Below are 18,394 nucleotides of genomic sequence, written 5' to 3'. Positions count from 1 at the left end.
CATCAACTATGACTTTGGAGCATGGACACAACATGACAACACAGAAAATGGACACTGAAAATAGGGAAGGGAATCAAACAAAGCAAAAAGGAAGTAGATACAGAAATGTTAACACAGATATAAATAGATTAACTATGTCCCGGTCACTATCATTCTCTGAAGCATTTCATTTCCATTGACTGTTCAACCACCAAGCATTAAAAGTAGACACAAAAATGTTTGACATAGGTATTGGTAGACTCAAAGGACCAAGCCATTGTCATAAACTGAGCTCCTCCAAGCACTTCATTGCCGTTGATTCATCAACCTCAGTGCCAGAATTGTTCCCAGTTTCCTCAGGCTGAGCTAATGGCCTGCTTGGCGCAGTAGCTCGTGCCACAGTTTCCTCGGGCTGAGCTAATGGCCTACTTGGCGTTGTAGCATGTGCCACGGTTTCCTTTTTGGCTGGTGGAGCAGCAAATACTGGGATAGCCTGCCTAACACAGACAGGTGGTGCAACTCGAACAGGTCGGGCTTGCATCATTTGAGGCGCGCATCCGGTAGGCTGTGGACGAGGCGGTGCAGAGAAAACTGGCACTGATGTTCTTATTGTAACAGGTGGAGCAATACCGCGGTAAGGTGTCCTATATGGTCTAACTGGCATATATGGAGCTGCGCGGCCTTCTGATGATGAAGTCTGTGATTGTGGCATAGGCTGTGAAAATGAGGAATTGCTGTCATTTATTGCCGTGGAGGAGGACGATCTGTAACGAGTAACTGTATTCGGACAGATTAAAGGGAGGAGTTTGGATGTAGTGGCTGCAGGACGCTGTGGACTAGATGGTCGAGGAGTTGGAATTGGAAACTTCTTCTGGAATGATATTGAGACATTGCCGGATTTGGCCATTTCTAACTTTTCCTTCAACCGATAGTTTAGTAAAGCCCTCGCTATTCTGATCTGTTCTTGCTCATCGTTGTTCTCTGATTCAGATGATGAACTTGCATCTTGCTGTGCCACTGTAAAGAAAAAAAAACTTTTATTGCCCAAGGAAAAATAATCTACTTTTTTTAAGAAAGAAACAACGACCTGTATATATTTATAATATCAGCAGCATAATGAGGAGCAAAAGGAAATTTATCTCAATAGCGAAACATCAGAAGCCAGCCCAAAATAATGGGTAGAAGTTATGTGTTTGGATTAGTTTAAGCATAAATGTTTCAAGAACTTTTTGCATTATTTTGGGAAAACCTATATTTAGTTTTTTTTTAAATCCCAAAAAGAATTTGTCTGATTTACAGAAACCAAAATCTGTTTCTTGAATAAACTAAACAGGGCAGGATGTACAGTTCGTGCTTTTAATTATTTGGTTAGCCCAGTAAAACTGTCCAGCGCTATGAGAAATGTGTTTTTTCATCAATTATCTTATAATTGATGAGTAGCATGAAGTATGAGCTTTCAGCAATAGGTTGTAGATGCAAAAGTATCAGCTGCTAGTCTGATAATGTTATTTTAAATGGTCCAATTTCATCAAGTCTATGCTAAATCTGTAGAAAAAGAGAGAAGGAAAGTTGGGTATCTTTTGGCCGGCAAGAGGTAAACAGAAAGGATAGGTCGAAAAATAGGAAATGCACTTGTTGCCTTCTTCAAGATGACTCTTTTGCTACACCAATTTTTTTCATTGTTGAAATTTTCTACTGGAAATCTGAATGAACAAGTTATACAACATTTTGAGTTTCCCATGGGGACTGGGGAGAAAACATTAAGAAGCAAGAGTATATGCCAACTGAATACTAACTAATAATAAGATGAATGTATGTACTACTACAAGTAAAAGGCAACCTTCTTGTAGCTTTAAATGGGAGAATTCATGCATTCTAACACCTAACATTAGCAAACTTCATGTTAGACACTAAGGCAATTGATACGAAATTCTTTTAAATTTTGAATTTATCTTATTAGCTACGCATAACACATAATCAGACCCTCTCAAACTTGGCCTCAGCTGGCAAATATGCCCTCCAACTTCGAGTGTGCACAAGTAGGCACCTCAACTTGTCTCCACTTTGTCAGTTAAACACTCCAACTTACAAAATGATCATTTAGACACCTCCCAAATTTATGTGCCACATCGGCATTTGTATTTACCTGTTCAACTTTATACAAGTTGAGGTGCCTACTTGTGCACATCCAAAGTTGGAGGGCAAAATTGCCAGCTAAAGGCCTGTTTAAGGCCAAGTTTGAAGGCCTGTTTATGTATTATGCCTATTAGCAAGCCTATCCCAGGCCTGATTGACAGTTAGAGTATTCTTTCTTTCCGTTGTCCTCTTTCTTCATCATGCCAATGTTCTCTGCCAAATATTGTAGTAGTGGCTAAACCTCCAAACGACAAAGGAGAATTGATACTGAAGCATTTTAATCTATAAATTAGCAGTGATACGTATGAAGCTCCTTCCCCTCGAATCTCTGATACTTACAGAAATATAAGGAGCACAGGAAAGACAAATATTTCTGAAAAACAGGAATAAAAAGGAGGAGCACATATGAACCTACTACCACACTACTGGACACTAGTAACACATACCAGTTTGGTGCACTCTTACACTGACCGCGGGCAGCACATGCAGGAAAATATCAGCTATAGAACTATGCCTAATTATTCGAAGTATATATCTGCTTAATTGAGTGGGAGACTTACATTGTTTCAACGATGACCAAGCTGCGAGGGCAGCATTCTTCTCAGCTTGCTTTTTGTTCTTTGCGGGTTCACCAGTAAACGTGATTCCAGCCAATTCTACTGTTCCTGTAAACACAGGTTGGTGCCCAAGTCCCGACCTATATGTTGTGTACTGAGGTAAAGGAGCTCCGACTCTTTGCGCTATCTCCTGTAATAGATTTTTATAGACGCCTGTTTCATCCTACAATGAGTTCATCCGACAAAAAGAACAACAAAATTCAGTGATGCCATTACACTAGTCATCAGTCATCACAAGAAAATTGGTTTCTTGATTAATGAATTACATTATAGGGGCGAAATGTTAAATTGAAAACTTAAAGGGATCTGCAACCATACTTCCCACAATTGTGGTAGTATTTTGTGAAGTAAAATTGAGTTGCTTAGCATATTCCAATAAATTTTGAAAGGTTTAGAACAATACTGTAAGGGTCGTTTGGTTTACAGCCTAGTTATGTGGAAATTATTAATACAGGAATTGGAATTAATTATGCAGTGAATAACAATGCATGAATAGTTCTGTGGCAAATAATAATGCAGGAAATTTGTTATCTAGTGAATATTGTACATTGATTGTTAATATAGGGATTGCCTAAATTAAGGGCATTTTCCGATATTAAACTCAGCATATACAGAGAATAATAGTTACGTATGATTTTATACTGAAAACCGAATGTTGTAAAACTAATATGAAATTTATACAGAGATTAAATTTTCTTATACTTAAAAGCAAACGACTACAATTTGCAGCAGTTCTGTATAGACTGGAAATTCACCATGTTATTTAAATAGTCACACAAAAATGCAGCATATGGCAGTTTAATACTAAGAGACCTCATGGAAATGGACGGTCACATGCATGTGCTTCTTAAAAAATAGAACAAATTTTATATGAGGGAGACAAAGCTATAAATAGGAAGATTGGGCTAAATCATACTGAACCAAATACCTCATTTAATACCCAATATTTTGATACGTCATATACTTACCCTCAATATTAAAGATTATTACAATGAATGAGCCAGAGTTCACACACATGATCAAAGTCAACAATGCCCCATGTTCATTCTCTGTCAATAATATAGAAGTAATTCTAGATTCAAATTAAAAAATTTTGATTGGCTTCTAGATCCAAATTAATTTCTTGATTGGCTTCTAGATTCAAATTAATTCAACACTAAGTTTCCTAGCTTCCACACATGTGCCAAACTCAAAATTGACACATTCATTTTTCTAATAACAGTGGTGATCGGGTCGAGGGTCTACCGGAAACAAACATTTTTACCTTACCAAGGTAGGGTAGGGTTTGCGTAGACACTATTCTCCCCAAACCCCACTTATGGAATTACACTGGTTTTGTTGTTGGTGGTGGTGGTCGAATCAACCTGCATCACCTCAACTATTTGACCGACCACCCGTTACTTCCCATACGTACATGAAACGAGTAATTTTGTTCACCAAAACTTAAGCAGATAGGAATAAATCACATAAGCTTAGGCAGTTACCGCATTCATTTTTTCAATGTATACCTACTTATTTCGACATCTTAATCGGTTGAATACTAATTAATAAAGTAGGAACTCAGTAATTTTTAATTATATGTCTTTATCACATAACCTCAAACGTTAATTATTATTCATAATACAAATCTATGAAAAACCAATTCAAATGTTGACTGATTCCTACCACCTTTGACAGGTCTCATCTACATTTTCCACACATATTTAATATGGGGGTCTTTAAGATTAGAATCAGTGAGGTAGGTAGCAAAATTAATATGCAAAATCACTTGTGATATGGAAAAAAAAAAAGAAGTAAAAAGCTAAAAATGTAATAGTCGAGTACTAAAATACCCTCATTTAAGGAAATTAATTATGAAAACAGTACAAGGAGACCCTAAACAGCTGTTATGCAAATGTGAAGACAAGAAATACCTTATGTGTTAGTTATGGCCCCTCCACGAAACTTCCCCTAAACTTTTTTCTTTTTCTTTTTCCCACTACTTTCATTAACCAAGTTCTTTCCAATAAAAAAATAAAAAAATCTACAGCTGCTTTTTAATACATGTTTAGTCAAGTTAAATAAATTAATAGTATATTTGAGTTTTTACACCAATCTGTTTAATTTAATCTGTTATAATAGATTATTTCTTAGAATCAGTAATAATTTTTACACTATCAAATAATATACAAATAAGTCTCCTTAAACTACAGAATTTTTACATGCTACGGCCAGTGACGGAGCCACTCTTTGCCGAGGGAAGTCAATTGACATCCCTTCGTCGGAAAATTATATTATGTAGATAGGTCAATTTTTATTTTTTACAAATCCCCTTGATTTTTTCTCGTGTTTACTTATTTATATTTTGACTTTCCTTATTGAAAATCCTAGCTCCACCACCGGCTACAACATGTAAAGATGAACTTACACTAATGATGTACTCCCTCCGTTTACTTTTACTTGTACAATTATTTTACCCATGTTTTACCTTTATCGTTAATTACTCATTCCCTAAATTATTTCTAAAGACTTTTGAAAATGCTATCATTATTATGGGTAGAATTATAAAATACATGCTTTATTTATTTTTAGTGCAAAATCAAAAGTAGACGGAAGGAGTATATAACTTAAACTCTATTACTTATTCTAGGTTATTTATCAATATAAGAAGTTTTAAATAGAGTTAAATGCAATAACTTTGATTGGTAAATATTTTTACATAGAACTTAAATTCTAAAACCAGGATAAGGACATTTTGGTCAATTCAACACCCATTAATTTTCCCAACCAACCTCATAAACCGAAGTCATCAATTCCGGTTAGGAGCTCGAAAAAGGACAGTTAACATGTGCACGCATTAACACAGTCAACACACACGGCGCACATTAGCAAAACTCCGGCGAAAAACACGGCAAAATGCTGACGGAACCCTAACGGAAGAAAACAGCAAAAAGAGGAATACACTTACGAGTATACGCGCGGCAAGGGAGTGAGAAGGGCCACGGTTAGAGAGGGCGTTAAGGGCAACTTCAGCTGCAGCGTGCTCAGCTTGACGGAGAGTGGTACAGTAGTGAGGGCTCTCAAAATTCTCGCCATTAAAGTTAACGATAGCTTTAAAACGCGGCGCGTGGTCCGGACCTTCCCTGATGCATACGTAAGAGGGCAAATTGAAACAGCTCCTCTGTGCTAACTCTTGTAACTGGTTCTTGTACATATTGGGTCGGGTCGGATATATGAAATGGGCAAATGGGTCGAAGAAAAAACTGAGGCCTTTTAGATTTCAGATGGATAGTTCCATTAAACTTTGGTTTTAGACACTAATATTATTGAGCCGCCCCTGAGAATGAGAATGAGAATGAGAAAGCCAAACATGGCTATAGAGTGATAAAAGGAAGAAGAAAGAAGTGTTAATGAAAGAGATAGAGCAAAAGCTTTGAATAAGAATTAATGAGTTCTTTTGATATTGTAAGCTTTTGGTTCTACCAAAGTCAGGAATAATAATGAGGGGCGGGGGTGGGTAGGGGAGTTGGGAGTCAACTTAACGTTAGGCTTTTTGCATGGATGTGATTCTGTCTAACAAGGAAAAAGCTATAGTCTGTATGTGTTAATGGGAACCTAGATTTTCTCAATTTTTGTCAGTCTTCAAAGTGGATTTTCCACTTTCTTTCTACAACACCTTATCTCTCTCTATCTATCTTTTCTTCTAAATTTATCCCTATTTTATTTTTCTTAGTGGACTCTACTCTATTGTCTTCTTTATTATAGTGTTATTCTTTTTTTTAATCTTTTGACTCAGTGGAAAACAACTTATACATACTGTAATAAAGTAGGATGTAACGTCTTGAGTTAGCAGATTACAAGGTATTCATTATAAAGAAAGGGGATCCAACGGTTGGATTGATTGGCCAAACTTCTTAAAAATTACAAAAAGTGCATATTTTGAAGAGAAAAAAGAAACTACTCTAGGGTATGTTTGCTACGAGGAAAATATTTTTTATGAAAAATAGTGATTTTCTTATTTATTTTTTATGCTTAATTACTAAGCAAAAAATATTGTTCCAAAAACATTCTCACTTAGCAATTATTTAGCTATTCTCATGTTTAAATCTCACGTCCATTTCATGTCAACATTTACATGCCATCCTTACCATGTTTTTTTTTTTTTTTTTAATCTTTTACATGTACCATTCTGCTTGTCATTTCCATGGATGACTTGTGTCTTTATATGGATCCTTCTTTTTACTTGTGTTCCTAATTCGATGCCTATCGGAAACGGTTCATGTACATTCACAGAGTAGGGGTAATGATTGCGTATATTTTATGTTCCCCAGATCATATTTGTGAGATCACATTGAGTATGTTGTTGTTCTTGTACTTTGTATAGGATGCTATCATTTTTTTATATATATATATATATATATATATATATATATATATATATATATACCTCTATTTTCTTTAATTATAATAAAACTTATTGTAATTTAGTTTAAATAGGGATGTAAGTAATTTTTTAAAGTTCGGGAAAAAGTGAATTTTTTTTCCAAGTAAAAATGGTATTTGAAAATTAGAGAGATGTTTAGACATGAATATAATTTTGGGTTGTTTTTAAATTTTTGTGAGTGATTTGAGTGAAAATTTTGAAAAATAACTTTTTGCAGTTTTTCAAATTTTCAAAAAATTCCAAAATTCATCTTCAAGTGAAAAATTAAAAATTTTATGGCCAAACACTGATTTCGAAAAAAATAAATTTTTTACGGAAAAACGGAAAAACAATTCATGGCCAAACAGGCTCTTAATATTTTACTTGGATATATGATTCACTAATTTACAAAGAAAAAGCTCCACTTTGTTAATGGGAACCTAAATTTTTCTCAATGTTTTTAGCTTTCAAAGTGGTTTTTCCACTTTGCCTACACTTATCTTCTGAATCTTTCTTCTCCCTCTCTCAATTTATTTTTCCTTAGTGGTCTCTCTTCTTTTGTCTTCTTTATTAGACAAGTATTCTTTTTTCTTTCTTTTTTTTTCCTTTTGGAAGTGAAACAACCAATCATCAAGTGCATGAAATAGCCTTATCAAAACAGATGAATATATGGTAACTGCTTAATTAGTTATGAATGAATATTTAATGTCTTCATTGTCTAATCTTTGACTAAAAGTCGAAGATGAGTTAAAATTTCAACGTAGAAATCAATTAGTCATGATATGCACATATAGTAATTGCGATTTGAAAAATATTATTTATCTCAAACAATGCATGTTCCACTTTGATAATGTAAGCATGAGACTTATATATCCCATTATCCCTTCTACGTAATCTAAAATCAAGAAAATGAAACTACCACTTAATTCGGAAACATTTGGCAATTAGTTCTTTTTAAAAATAAATAAATTATAATTGATCTAATTAATAGACTATAAAATGTTGTGTATGAAGAAAGGAGTTATCATGCATTTTGGATCTCAAAAATTAACTCGTTAGCTAAAGCGGGACACTCTATTCTAATAACCCTTTGCATGCTATTGCCTGGACAATTGAGTGTGGATAACATAAATATTAGTCTGATCCATATATCTAACTGATCGATCTAACATTAAAAATTAGTTAATGAGGCTAGGATTGTTCAAAAACATGTAATTAATGAGATAATAATTTATTTCCTAACTAATACTCTAACGATTTTTTTATGCTATAATATCCTTTTTCGCATCATCTTAATAATAGAATAACAAATTAAATAAACGAAAACCCAAAAGCAAACTTTTGTAATATCGAAATGACATAGAAATATCTGAACAGAAGAAAAGAAGTGAACATTTTTTTTCTTTAAATTAAATATTATGCCATTATATTGTGTCAAAATCTTTCTGTTAGTTGTTACGTATCAGTATAGTTGGAGAGTGGTACACAGTGTTATAAAAACTCCAGTCAAGTTAGTATGTATGTGTGCTTATATACAGGGCAGACCTATTTGCACTAAGTACGAGTTTGAATCTATAAAATCAATAACTTTTGTTTAGATTCTATATTTATTTTAAGAAATTTATCATAAATATTTAATTGTAAATTCAATTACTAAAACAAGCTATGAATTCAACGACAAATTCATAATCTATAAACTTTAAATTCTAGCTCCGTCTCCGTTTATAAATGGGAATAAAACCTAAAAGGTAAAAATAAAATAAAAAAATTAAAAAAAGGCAGTTCCATAGGCAAAAAAGGAGAGGGGAATGTGGGGAGAAATGATTGGGTGATAAATAATGATATGAAAGTGCGAACCTTTTTGACTGCTAATGAAAAAAGTGTTCATTTTAAAGAAACAGTCAAATAATCAAACTGTAAACGCGTTGTTGAAGTTCAGCGTTGTTAACACTAAAAAAGTCAATAATAAGAGAACGTCCCATTTGTAGCCGATGTAGCTGATGTGAAACCTCCCATTTTATATGAGTTTAATGTTCCATAAATAAAAAGTATTCTTGGACCAACAATAAAGTTATTTTTGAGTGACTTATAAGTCATGTTTGAACCGTATAAACAGCCATTGATGCTTGCAATATAATAGGTTGTTTATATTGCAAGCCCTTCTCTGGAACCACGTGAACGTGAGATTCCTTGTGCACCGGACTATCATTTGTGCCTTATATACTGACAGTACAATTAAATTTTATTTTTAAAATTATTTAAAACTAATTACAATTAACTTTTTGTAACAAACATGAATTAGTAATCTCCAAAACATGATAAATAATTTATTGTAGGAGATAGTAAATATAGTTATGCTTACAGTGTAAGATCTTTTACATTTGTATATCTAACTTAGAGGAGATGTGGCTGATGTGAGAGCCTCCCATTACATATCTTAGTGGGAAACAACTTTTATTACCTCCATTTTATTGGACTTCGACTTACAAGATTAACCACTTTTGCCAGTTCATCTTTGACGAAGACCTCCATCCAAAAAAGGACTATGAGTTTAATATTACTCTATTTCAGATCAACACATAAAAGGGATTGTCAAATGGTCAAGGATTATTGTCGATTTCAAGAAACCAAAATTAGCACTATAGAAAGATATTATGCTGTGAAATTTCTATTAGTGGATATGAACTGCAACGAGTAAATGACGAATATGATCTCTTATGTCGGGAAGTAGGTTCAAAATGGTCCTTTAAACATACTCCAGAGCAGTTTTGGTTCTTTCATTTTTTTTTTAATCAAAAGTTGTGACTTTTGCTCTCCATCAAATATTTAATAAATTCGAATTTTTATATTTAACATGAACTATAAAATAAAAAAAGGAATTTAACATGAACTCATATTTGGAGATGTAATTTTTATAATTTTAGCTATTTTGGTCTATTTTTGGAGTCCGATGCAATTTTTTGATGTGCTTCTAGTTATGTATCTTATGGGTCTTGGGCTTTACAGATATAGACCGCTTGATTTGATTCATACCAGATTAGCCCAATTCTACTTCAGCCAAAATATCACTTTTGTCCTATTTTGTTTCTTTTCATCCATTGTCAATACTCATACTGGATTTTGACAATTCATTGTTAAAAAAGGAAATTCGGAAATCAATTATATAAAGTTTGACAAAACAGATAAGTAATGTTTCCCAAGAAAAATATTCTTCTTTGTAAGAAATAATATAACTAATAGCATATTTGACCAAATTTTTAAAATTATATTAGCTAGTTTTGAAAAGTACTTTTAATTTGTATTTAATTAATCAATTTAAAAGTACTTATTCAATATTAGAAAAATTGTGCTTGTGCAAGGTTCAAAAGTGTTTTGACGGGGGAGGGGGAGGGGGAGGGGGAAGCTACTTTTTTCATCTTCTAAAACTACTAAAAAACACTTATTTCTTTTCTAAAAACTTGAGGTGTTTCAACTCTCTAAAACAACACTTTGTTTAAAAAGAAAAAAATAAACACTTTTGACTTTGCAGAAATTTGGTCAAATAGGCTTTTCAGATTGATGTATAGGGTAAAATATATTATATTAAATGATCGCATAAGGAAGTGACATGTGGAGCCAAAGACAAAGGATAGTTGAAACCGAAGGCAACTATTCTGTCTGTTACCGGAAAGAATGATACTCATAAATATGAAATAAATGCTTGTCACCCGGTAGCATTTAATGAAAAATATTTTACAGCATTTAGTACACTACCTGTTACGAAGTATATGGCATTCATGCCCGCCATTACACATTTTTCAATGGCCCTCATAATTGGCACTAAAGAAGGGCTTGATCCTGAGACCTTGTTCCCTAGGTGCAACTATAAATAATGAGCTCTATTATCATTGTAAATGACACGAATTTTCTGAAAAACATACGTTACACTATATTCAAAGTTTAATATAATCTTACCTTCTTACTTTTTGATTCCATTGTTGTTGTGCCCGGAAGCCATGCTTCCAGAACTATTATTTATGCTATTTCGTCTCCATTTCATGGCTAAGTATTGCATATTTATATAATTCGTCTATTATTTCAGGATCAAATTAACTCACTTCTCTAGAAACCACATATAAATTCAACTGTACCGTTTTACAGGTAAACAACTGGTTTTTGAAAGATGAAGGATCCCAACTCATTATTTTGACCAATAGAGGAAGCCTTGATTTGCACAAATAGGATTCATTGGTGCCACTTTGATTTTTTTACTCCGCTTGTCCCATAGACAGAACTGCAAGTTTAACAAGTGTTATCTCTTACTTGCCTCATAGGCAGTACTTTTAACTTTTGCCATTAAAAGCTTGCCCAACTCCGAAAATCAAAACCATCCATTTTCAATATTATTCGATGTAATTTCTTAGAACATGATGGTCATAGGTTAAGGGCCAGCATTGAGAAAAGGTACTATGGTCCTATACTTAAACTCCTCTTCTATCATGGCAAGCCTAAAGGCCTTAACCTATACACTCTGGGCTTCTAGGCCCAATCTCTTTACAGGCCCGATCTTTCAGTATATTGCTTGTCTTTTAATTTGAATCCATCGTATAGACTTCTCAAAGGGAAATTTTCCTAACTACAACTTCTATTAGAGTATATTACATCTTCTACAACTATTATTCGATTCACGTTTTGTATAATATTTTATACAATTAATAATTATTCAGCTTAAAAAATTTCTTCTCTCTACGAAAATCATTTAATAAGTTCCAAATTTTTAGCAAATTTAATGAGATTCTCATCATTTCCTAAATTTAAGCCTAACTGAATTGACTATAACCAATTAACTACAACTCAAATACAATGAATCATCCCTTAAAAGATGTCCTTTAGCTTTCATTAAAAATAGGTGAGAGACTACACCATATGTAATTTATGTTTATCGAGTAAAAATAATTTTTTTTTTGCACTATTGCATGTAAATGATAGTATATTGTATACCGTTTACATAGTGGTATAGATATATTGAAATATATTGTGTAAGGTGTATATATTTAAATGTATTAATAAATAATAGAATATAATATATATATATATATATATATATATATATATATATATATATATATATATATATATATATATATATATATATATATATATATATATATATATATATATATATTAAATAATGGTTAAATAACATATATAAATAAAACAATATACTTTCTACCTAAAATATGCAATATACTTAAAGAAGTTATATATTATACATAGTATAAATATATTATACACTATGTATTATAAAGGCAAATATATATATACACGATATATAGTCCTCTTAAATCCAATATTCTTCATATTGTATATATGTAATAGAGCACTTAAATATATTATGTGGATATGTATATTTGTATATGAATAATGTATTCATATATAGTATATGTATATTATGGTGCTTAATATATAGTCCTCGTAAATGCGTTTTTCTTTATATATATGTATATTATACTAAATGTATAGGAATATTGCACCAATATTTGGTTTTTCTTGGTATACTGTAAGCATATAAAAAAATAAAATAATATATATATATATATATATATATATATATATATATATAAATATACGATATATAGTCCTCTTAAATCCAATATTCTTCATATTGTATATATGTAATAGAGCACTTAAATATATTATGTGGATATGTATATTTGTATATGAATAATGTATTCATATATAGTATATGTATATTATGGTGCTTAATATATAGTCCTCGTAAATGCGTTTTTCTTTATATATATGTATATTATACTAAATGTATAGGAATATTGAACCAATATTTGGTTTTTCTTGGTATACTGTAAGCATATAAAAAAATAAAATAATATATATATATATATATATATATATATATATATATATATATATATATATATATTATTCCAAATTCATACATAAATATTTTGGTATTTTGCCTTTAATCCTTGATACCACATGATTCACCATTACCATTTTCATATAAAAATGTTGAATCACGGTAACTTCTCAGAAAAATAAAATAAAAATGTCTACTTTTATTCTATTTAACAATTGATGGAATTTACTAGAAAACAAAAGGGGAAAAATGAAGAAAAAGAACACTATGAGTGTGAAAGACTAATTAAAGATCAATTTTTCTTCACAGATTCATTTTTGCCGTGCTTTTTTCCATAAATTCTTTTTTCTTCCTTTTTTCCTGATGCAACTTGTTGATAATTAGAATGAGGGTGATGGTTGGCATGCGATATTGGTGCACTAGAACTATGGGATATTGACAAAACAATGGTTCTTTCAACAAATGATTATGAAATTTCTTCAATCCGATTATTGTCTCTACCACCGTTGTCCATGATTTTTCGAGCAATGTATTTTCTATGCATTTTGACCTACATAAAATATATGGGACGAAGAATTTGGGGGAAAAATCGATAGTGATAGATACGTTAGGTGCTAGAAAATCATAAAGTGATATCTTTTAAGTGAGAGAGAATCTCAAGGGAGAGATTTTAGGATATGAAAAATTGTACATCATTTAATTAAAAAGGTAAGTTTTTAAAATAAATTGTACTAAAAATAATTTTGTAAAAACAGTTGTAGGGAATATATAAATAATAAATAAGTCTTTAAAGTGTTGTATTCTATGTAAATTCCTCCTCCTGATATTATGGTTTGTCAACACCAAAAAGAACATATATTTCTCAGCTATTTTGAACACTAAACTGTTGATAGCGTCGGCACACTCAAATTATCGTTCATTTTTGACGTAGTCGAATCGATTGTATAATCTTACTTTACCTCGTCTAAAGTACAAAATGATAAGAAGACTGATATGATCTATTGAATCATCAATAGAAAGCAATGCCATATACTTGTAAGTATGCATAATTTGAGCTATAATAAAACTAGATCGAAATTCATCTGATCTAATATGAAATTGACGTTTTTGGTTGGTGATTTTCCGGGATTAAAGCACCCAAAAGAAGAGAGAGGATAGCCAGAATTGTTTTGAGGCCGCAGCAGCAAGAAAACAGCAAGAGCATGTTTTCCCGAACAAAACAGCCTTTGACAACCCGGCGGTTCTTCGGTTTTCGCTTTTGGGGATGGGAGTGCGTGGCCCCTAGGTTTTTTTTTTGTCCAATTCGGTTGTGTCAGCCCTTAGACTGGTCTAACGTTTTATTATGAGCAGCTGAGTGGACAAAGATGGATTGAAAGTCAAAGAGATTTGAGTTCAAGTAAAGTCCAAGATCAAACTAATTCAACTTCATACCGGATAAGGAGTAAAATATTTTTGGCCAAAATACTTTATTCACATGGCTCAAACTCGGAATATCCAGTTAAAAATAGAGATAATCCAACTATTCAACCAACAGACAAGGAAGCATCCGATTTTACCCTTTGGCTATGAGATAATATGTTTTGAGTCTCTATAGGGAAGGTGTTTTGGACTTATCCAAATTAATTAAGTCATTTATAATTTTTAACTTATAATATATGTATGCTATTGGCGAATAAATAGAGTTGGAGGACCAATAATTCATGCTCCTCTATTCTCATGGCCCATTTCATTAATCAATAATCACAATATGCTTTCTTCTTTTATAAGATAGTGAAAATCCCAGCTATTTGGTCAATTATATCATTTTCATCCTCAAGAAGTCCCAAAATAAATCCTATCATTGGTCTAATATTTCCTTTTCATCCTCAAGATGCCCAAATAAAATTCGGTTCTCATATAATTTAGATGCAAGAGGAGTCCTACAAAGTTCCCATCAACGATAAGAATATCTCTTAATTCTTAATAATAATTTCAAAGATAATAAGTTGACGAACAACTTCTACCGATATTGAATTCTTACCTTGAAGTGTTTCCTCGAGTAAAAAGTTAAAGAACAACTCGATTCACAAAGCGTCTCGCATTCAGGTAGGATCAATTCTTAGAGGTTATTAATAAGTAAGAATAGGAATGGCCAGCCATGTTGCTAAATTTTTCTTCCTTGTGTATTCGAGAAATTTATTTCTCAGGTATAAGGTGGATCTAACATATAATCAGTGGGTTTAACTGAGTTCATTTTTTTAACAGGAGACATATGTGTATGTGGAAAATCTCAAAAAGTCAAACAAATTTTAAATTTGGAATCCATAATTTAAAAGTGTAATGACTTATTTTTAATGATAATAAATTACAAATTAAATATATTAAATTTAAATCTTAATTTGGAATGCTTTAGTTGCATGTAATATATGGCCTCGTTACGTGTGATAGTGATTGCATTTTGATTACTATTAAATTCTCCATCACAAGTTAAGATAATATTATGTTTACATAAAGGTGATATCTTTCTTAGACTACATTTTCCAAATATGACCTTTGGTATGACTAAGAGACGGAATATATCTTGAATTTTCCACCCCTTTGAGCAAAATCTTTCATGACATGGATGATATCTAATTAAATGTGACCTAGCTTATTAAAGAAAAATGGCTCGTGACAAAGAATGTTTAATTAATTAAGTCAAGTGTTACATTCTAAAAGGAGCTCTATGGCAACACTAAATTTATTTTTGTTTGATTTATACGTCACTGGTTTGAACCGTTGAAAAATCATAGGTTGTCTATATTCACACTCTTAGGGTGCGGCCCTTCTCTGAACGAGTTTTTACCTTGCATAAATAAGAGATGCTTTGTACAACATTTTTTTTAATCGCATTCTGAAGCCAAAAATGGTAACGCAAGAGTTATTTATAAGCCTTGCGATTGGTTGTGAGGTTTTGTCTACAAGAGCTATACTTGTATTTAATTGCTCCTACGAGATCTAAGCTTTTCTTTTAAATTGATAATTGATAATGGTGATGGATAATGTCAATGCAATTTTCGTCCTACTACAGAAAAGTGCAAATTTTCTGAATGTATATATGGTACAATTTATGGCCCAGTTGGTTTGGAGGGCCATACATATAACCTAAGATCGATCCCTCCTCAATACCTTCTAGGTCGAGTCTGTCACACAAGGCTTTGCCTAGTACAATTTACATTACCTGTGTAGTTTGGTATTGCTCTTGTAGGGTAGAAATGCTAAATTACCTTGAATGCATAGGACTCTCGTCTTTCATTGCTTAATTGAAAACAAGCTAGTACCAAAATTTGAGTTGGAAAATCCAATTCACTTAGCACTTGTCACTTGACATGGCTTATAATGTTAAATTTAGGATTAAAAAATCCCTACTTGTAGTTTAGAATTAAAGAGAAATAAGCCTCGACGAGGTTCTTATCAAACTGAAGGGCTATATATGTTTATCAGTACATGATTAGTCGATTACTATCCCATTAAAGAAAAAGAGATATTGAAATTTCGTTATTTAAAAGAAATTCATTGATCCAAAATGGCCACTATACATATATATATATTTTTTACTTTTTAGTGTTTTGAACCACACCATCTCATGTCAAATGATGAAGTTAAATTGCTAATTAAGTTCTTTTGATCTGCATAACTGAGTGCGCAGAGAATGTCGATTTCCACTAATTTGTGGAATATTACTATTACTACATGGACAGAAAAGAATAAAGAAGAAAACAATTTTTTGCCTTCATTGTGCATCCAAATAATAATGAAGTGACACATATTAAGGATCAAAGAGCATATCATCATTATATTTTTTTTCCAACAAAATAACATTATATTATTAAAGAAAATAAATGGTCAGCTGACAAAGCCCCGAAGTTCTATGAATATCGTAGACTTACATTAAATACCATGTGAATATGCCTTAGAAAATCATGTGTAGTTTCTTCGATTTTTCAATAAAGAGCAATAGAGGTTTAAATGTATATAACAAATATTTATTCTTTTAGACTTTTTACTAGGGATGGATTTATAGGCTAACAAATGAGGTACGTGAATCCATGATATTTTTATCAAATTAAGTATTTTATGTATATATTTATAAAATTAATACGCATATTAAAAAGAGATCGAATAATACACTTGATTGAATGTTTAGTTATTTATCTAGAGAAACAAATATTAATTCACATTTATATACTTTTTTTCTCTTCTTTTTCAGTAGTGCAATCATATTTTAAAAATGTTAGATCTGTCTCTATTTCTTACTATTAGATAGTGTTCACAAAATGGTAGAGTTAAAGACTTCAAAGAAAATATATCGACTAAATGAAAAGGAGAAATTTATCGACTAAATTTGACATGTCTAAGTGAAGCTTGGAGACAAAGTTCAATTTCCTGTGTGTTTTAAGTTTTCTTTTTGTCCTATTATTAGGAGAATGAAGTTGGTGGAAGGTGAGATGACAAAACGCGACATGGTAAACTGGAAATGGACGAGAAGAGAAGTAAGAGAGTGTCGACACTCTTTTGTATATGTATGTACAGTTTGACGCCATAAAGTCTGAAAGCGATACTTCTCCGAATACGACGGGCGGACGGGCCAACTCAACTCATCATCTTATATCAGAATAATAATCTCGGGTTAAAGTTAATTTTATATCATATTTAATTTAGATATTAACTAATTTTTACACAAAAAATAATCGGATTAATTATTTCATATAGGAAGTGGGATAACTAATTCCATGAGATATCTCACCTTCTAGGATATCCCACCATTGTACCATAAGTTATTTTATTAATTTCTTTCTCTTATGCTTATTAGGATGTTTGGGCGTCCGTATGATATAATATTTAGATATTTTGATTATATATTTTTGATATTCGACTTCTTAAAATGATGCTCCTCCGGTTTATTTTAATTATTTTTTTGTATTTTTTTGGTCCACAATATTTGATTTTTTTAGATATCAAGAAGGAATTAACCTTTTATTTTCAAAATTGCCATTGGGGTAAAGAGTCTAGAAGTATTTGTTATATTTTCAATGAAAAAAATTAAGGTTAATATGGTCAATTTTATTGTTAATTAATGCTAATCGGTAGATTCCTTAATATGTGTGAAAACAACCAAAAAATCAATCAAAGTGGACGGATACAGTATACCAATACCATACCTAATTACATTCGGTATATTTCAGATTTTCTTCTTTATATTTTGGTTTTTCGTCCAATAACTTCGATTTGTTCAACTTAAACACTAACTAGTGTATAGAACCATAGTTGTAACCGTCTTCTTCACCATCTCTCGATCCAACGGTCCAAAACTCCTCTGTCCTTTTCCAAAGCAACCCCCAACGCCGGTTATCATTTCCTTCATCAAGACGGCCAACTATTTCT

At 31.9% G+C, this 18,394-nt stretch overlaps 1 protein-coding gene across 1 annotated transcript; it reads right to left on the bottom strand.

Annotated features, from left to right (window-relative positions):
- Nucleotides 1-76: 76 nt before the first annotated feature.
- LOC104115341 (double-stranded RNA-binding protein 2-like) lies at nt 77-6,182 on the bottom strand. The gene is made up of 3 exons (XM_009625938.3): nt 5,680-6,182; nt 2,676-2,895; nt 77-996 (listed from the first exon to the last, which is right to left on the bottom strand). Exons 1-3 carry the CDS (start codon nt 5,923-5,925, stop codon nt 260-262), a joined length of 1,203 nt encoding a protein of 400 aa, XP_009624233.1. The 5' UTR covers nt 5,926-6,182; the 3' UTR covers nt 77-259.
- Nucleotides 6,183-18,394: the final 12,212 nt, after the last annotated feature.

This window comes from Nicotiana tomentosiformis, chromosome 11 (genome assembly GCF_000390325.3).
Source record: "Nicotiana tomentosiformis chromosome 11, ASM39032v3, whole genome shotgun sequence".
NCBI lineage: Eukaryota > Viridiplantae > Streptophyta > Magnoliopsida > Solanales > Solanaceae > Nicotiana > Nicotiana tomentosiformis.
This window is presented reverse-complemented; position numbering and strand designations above follow the sequence as displayed.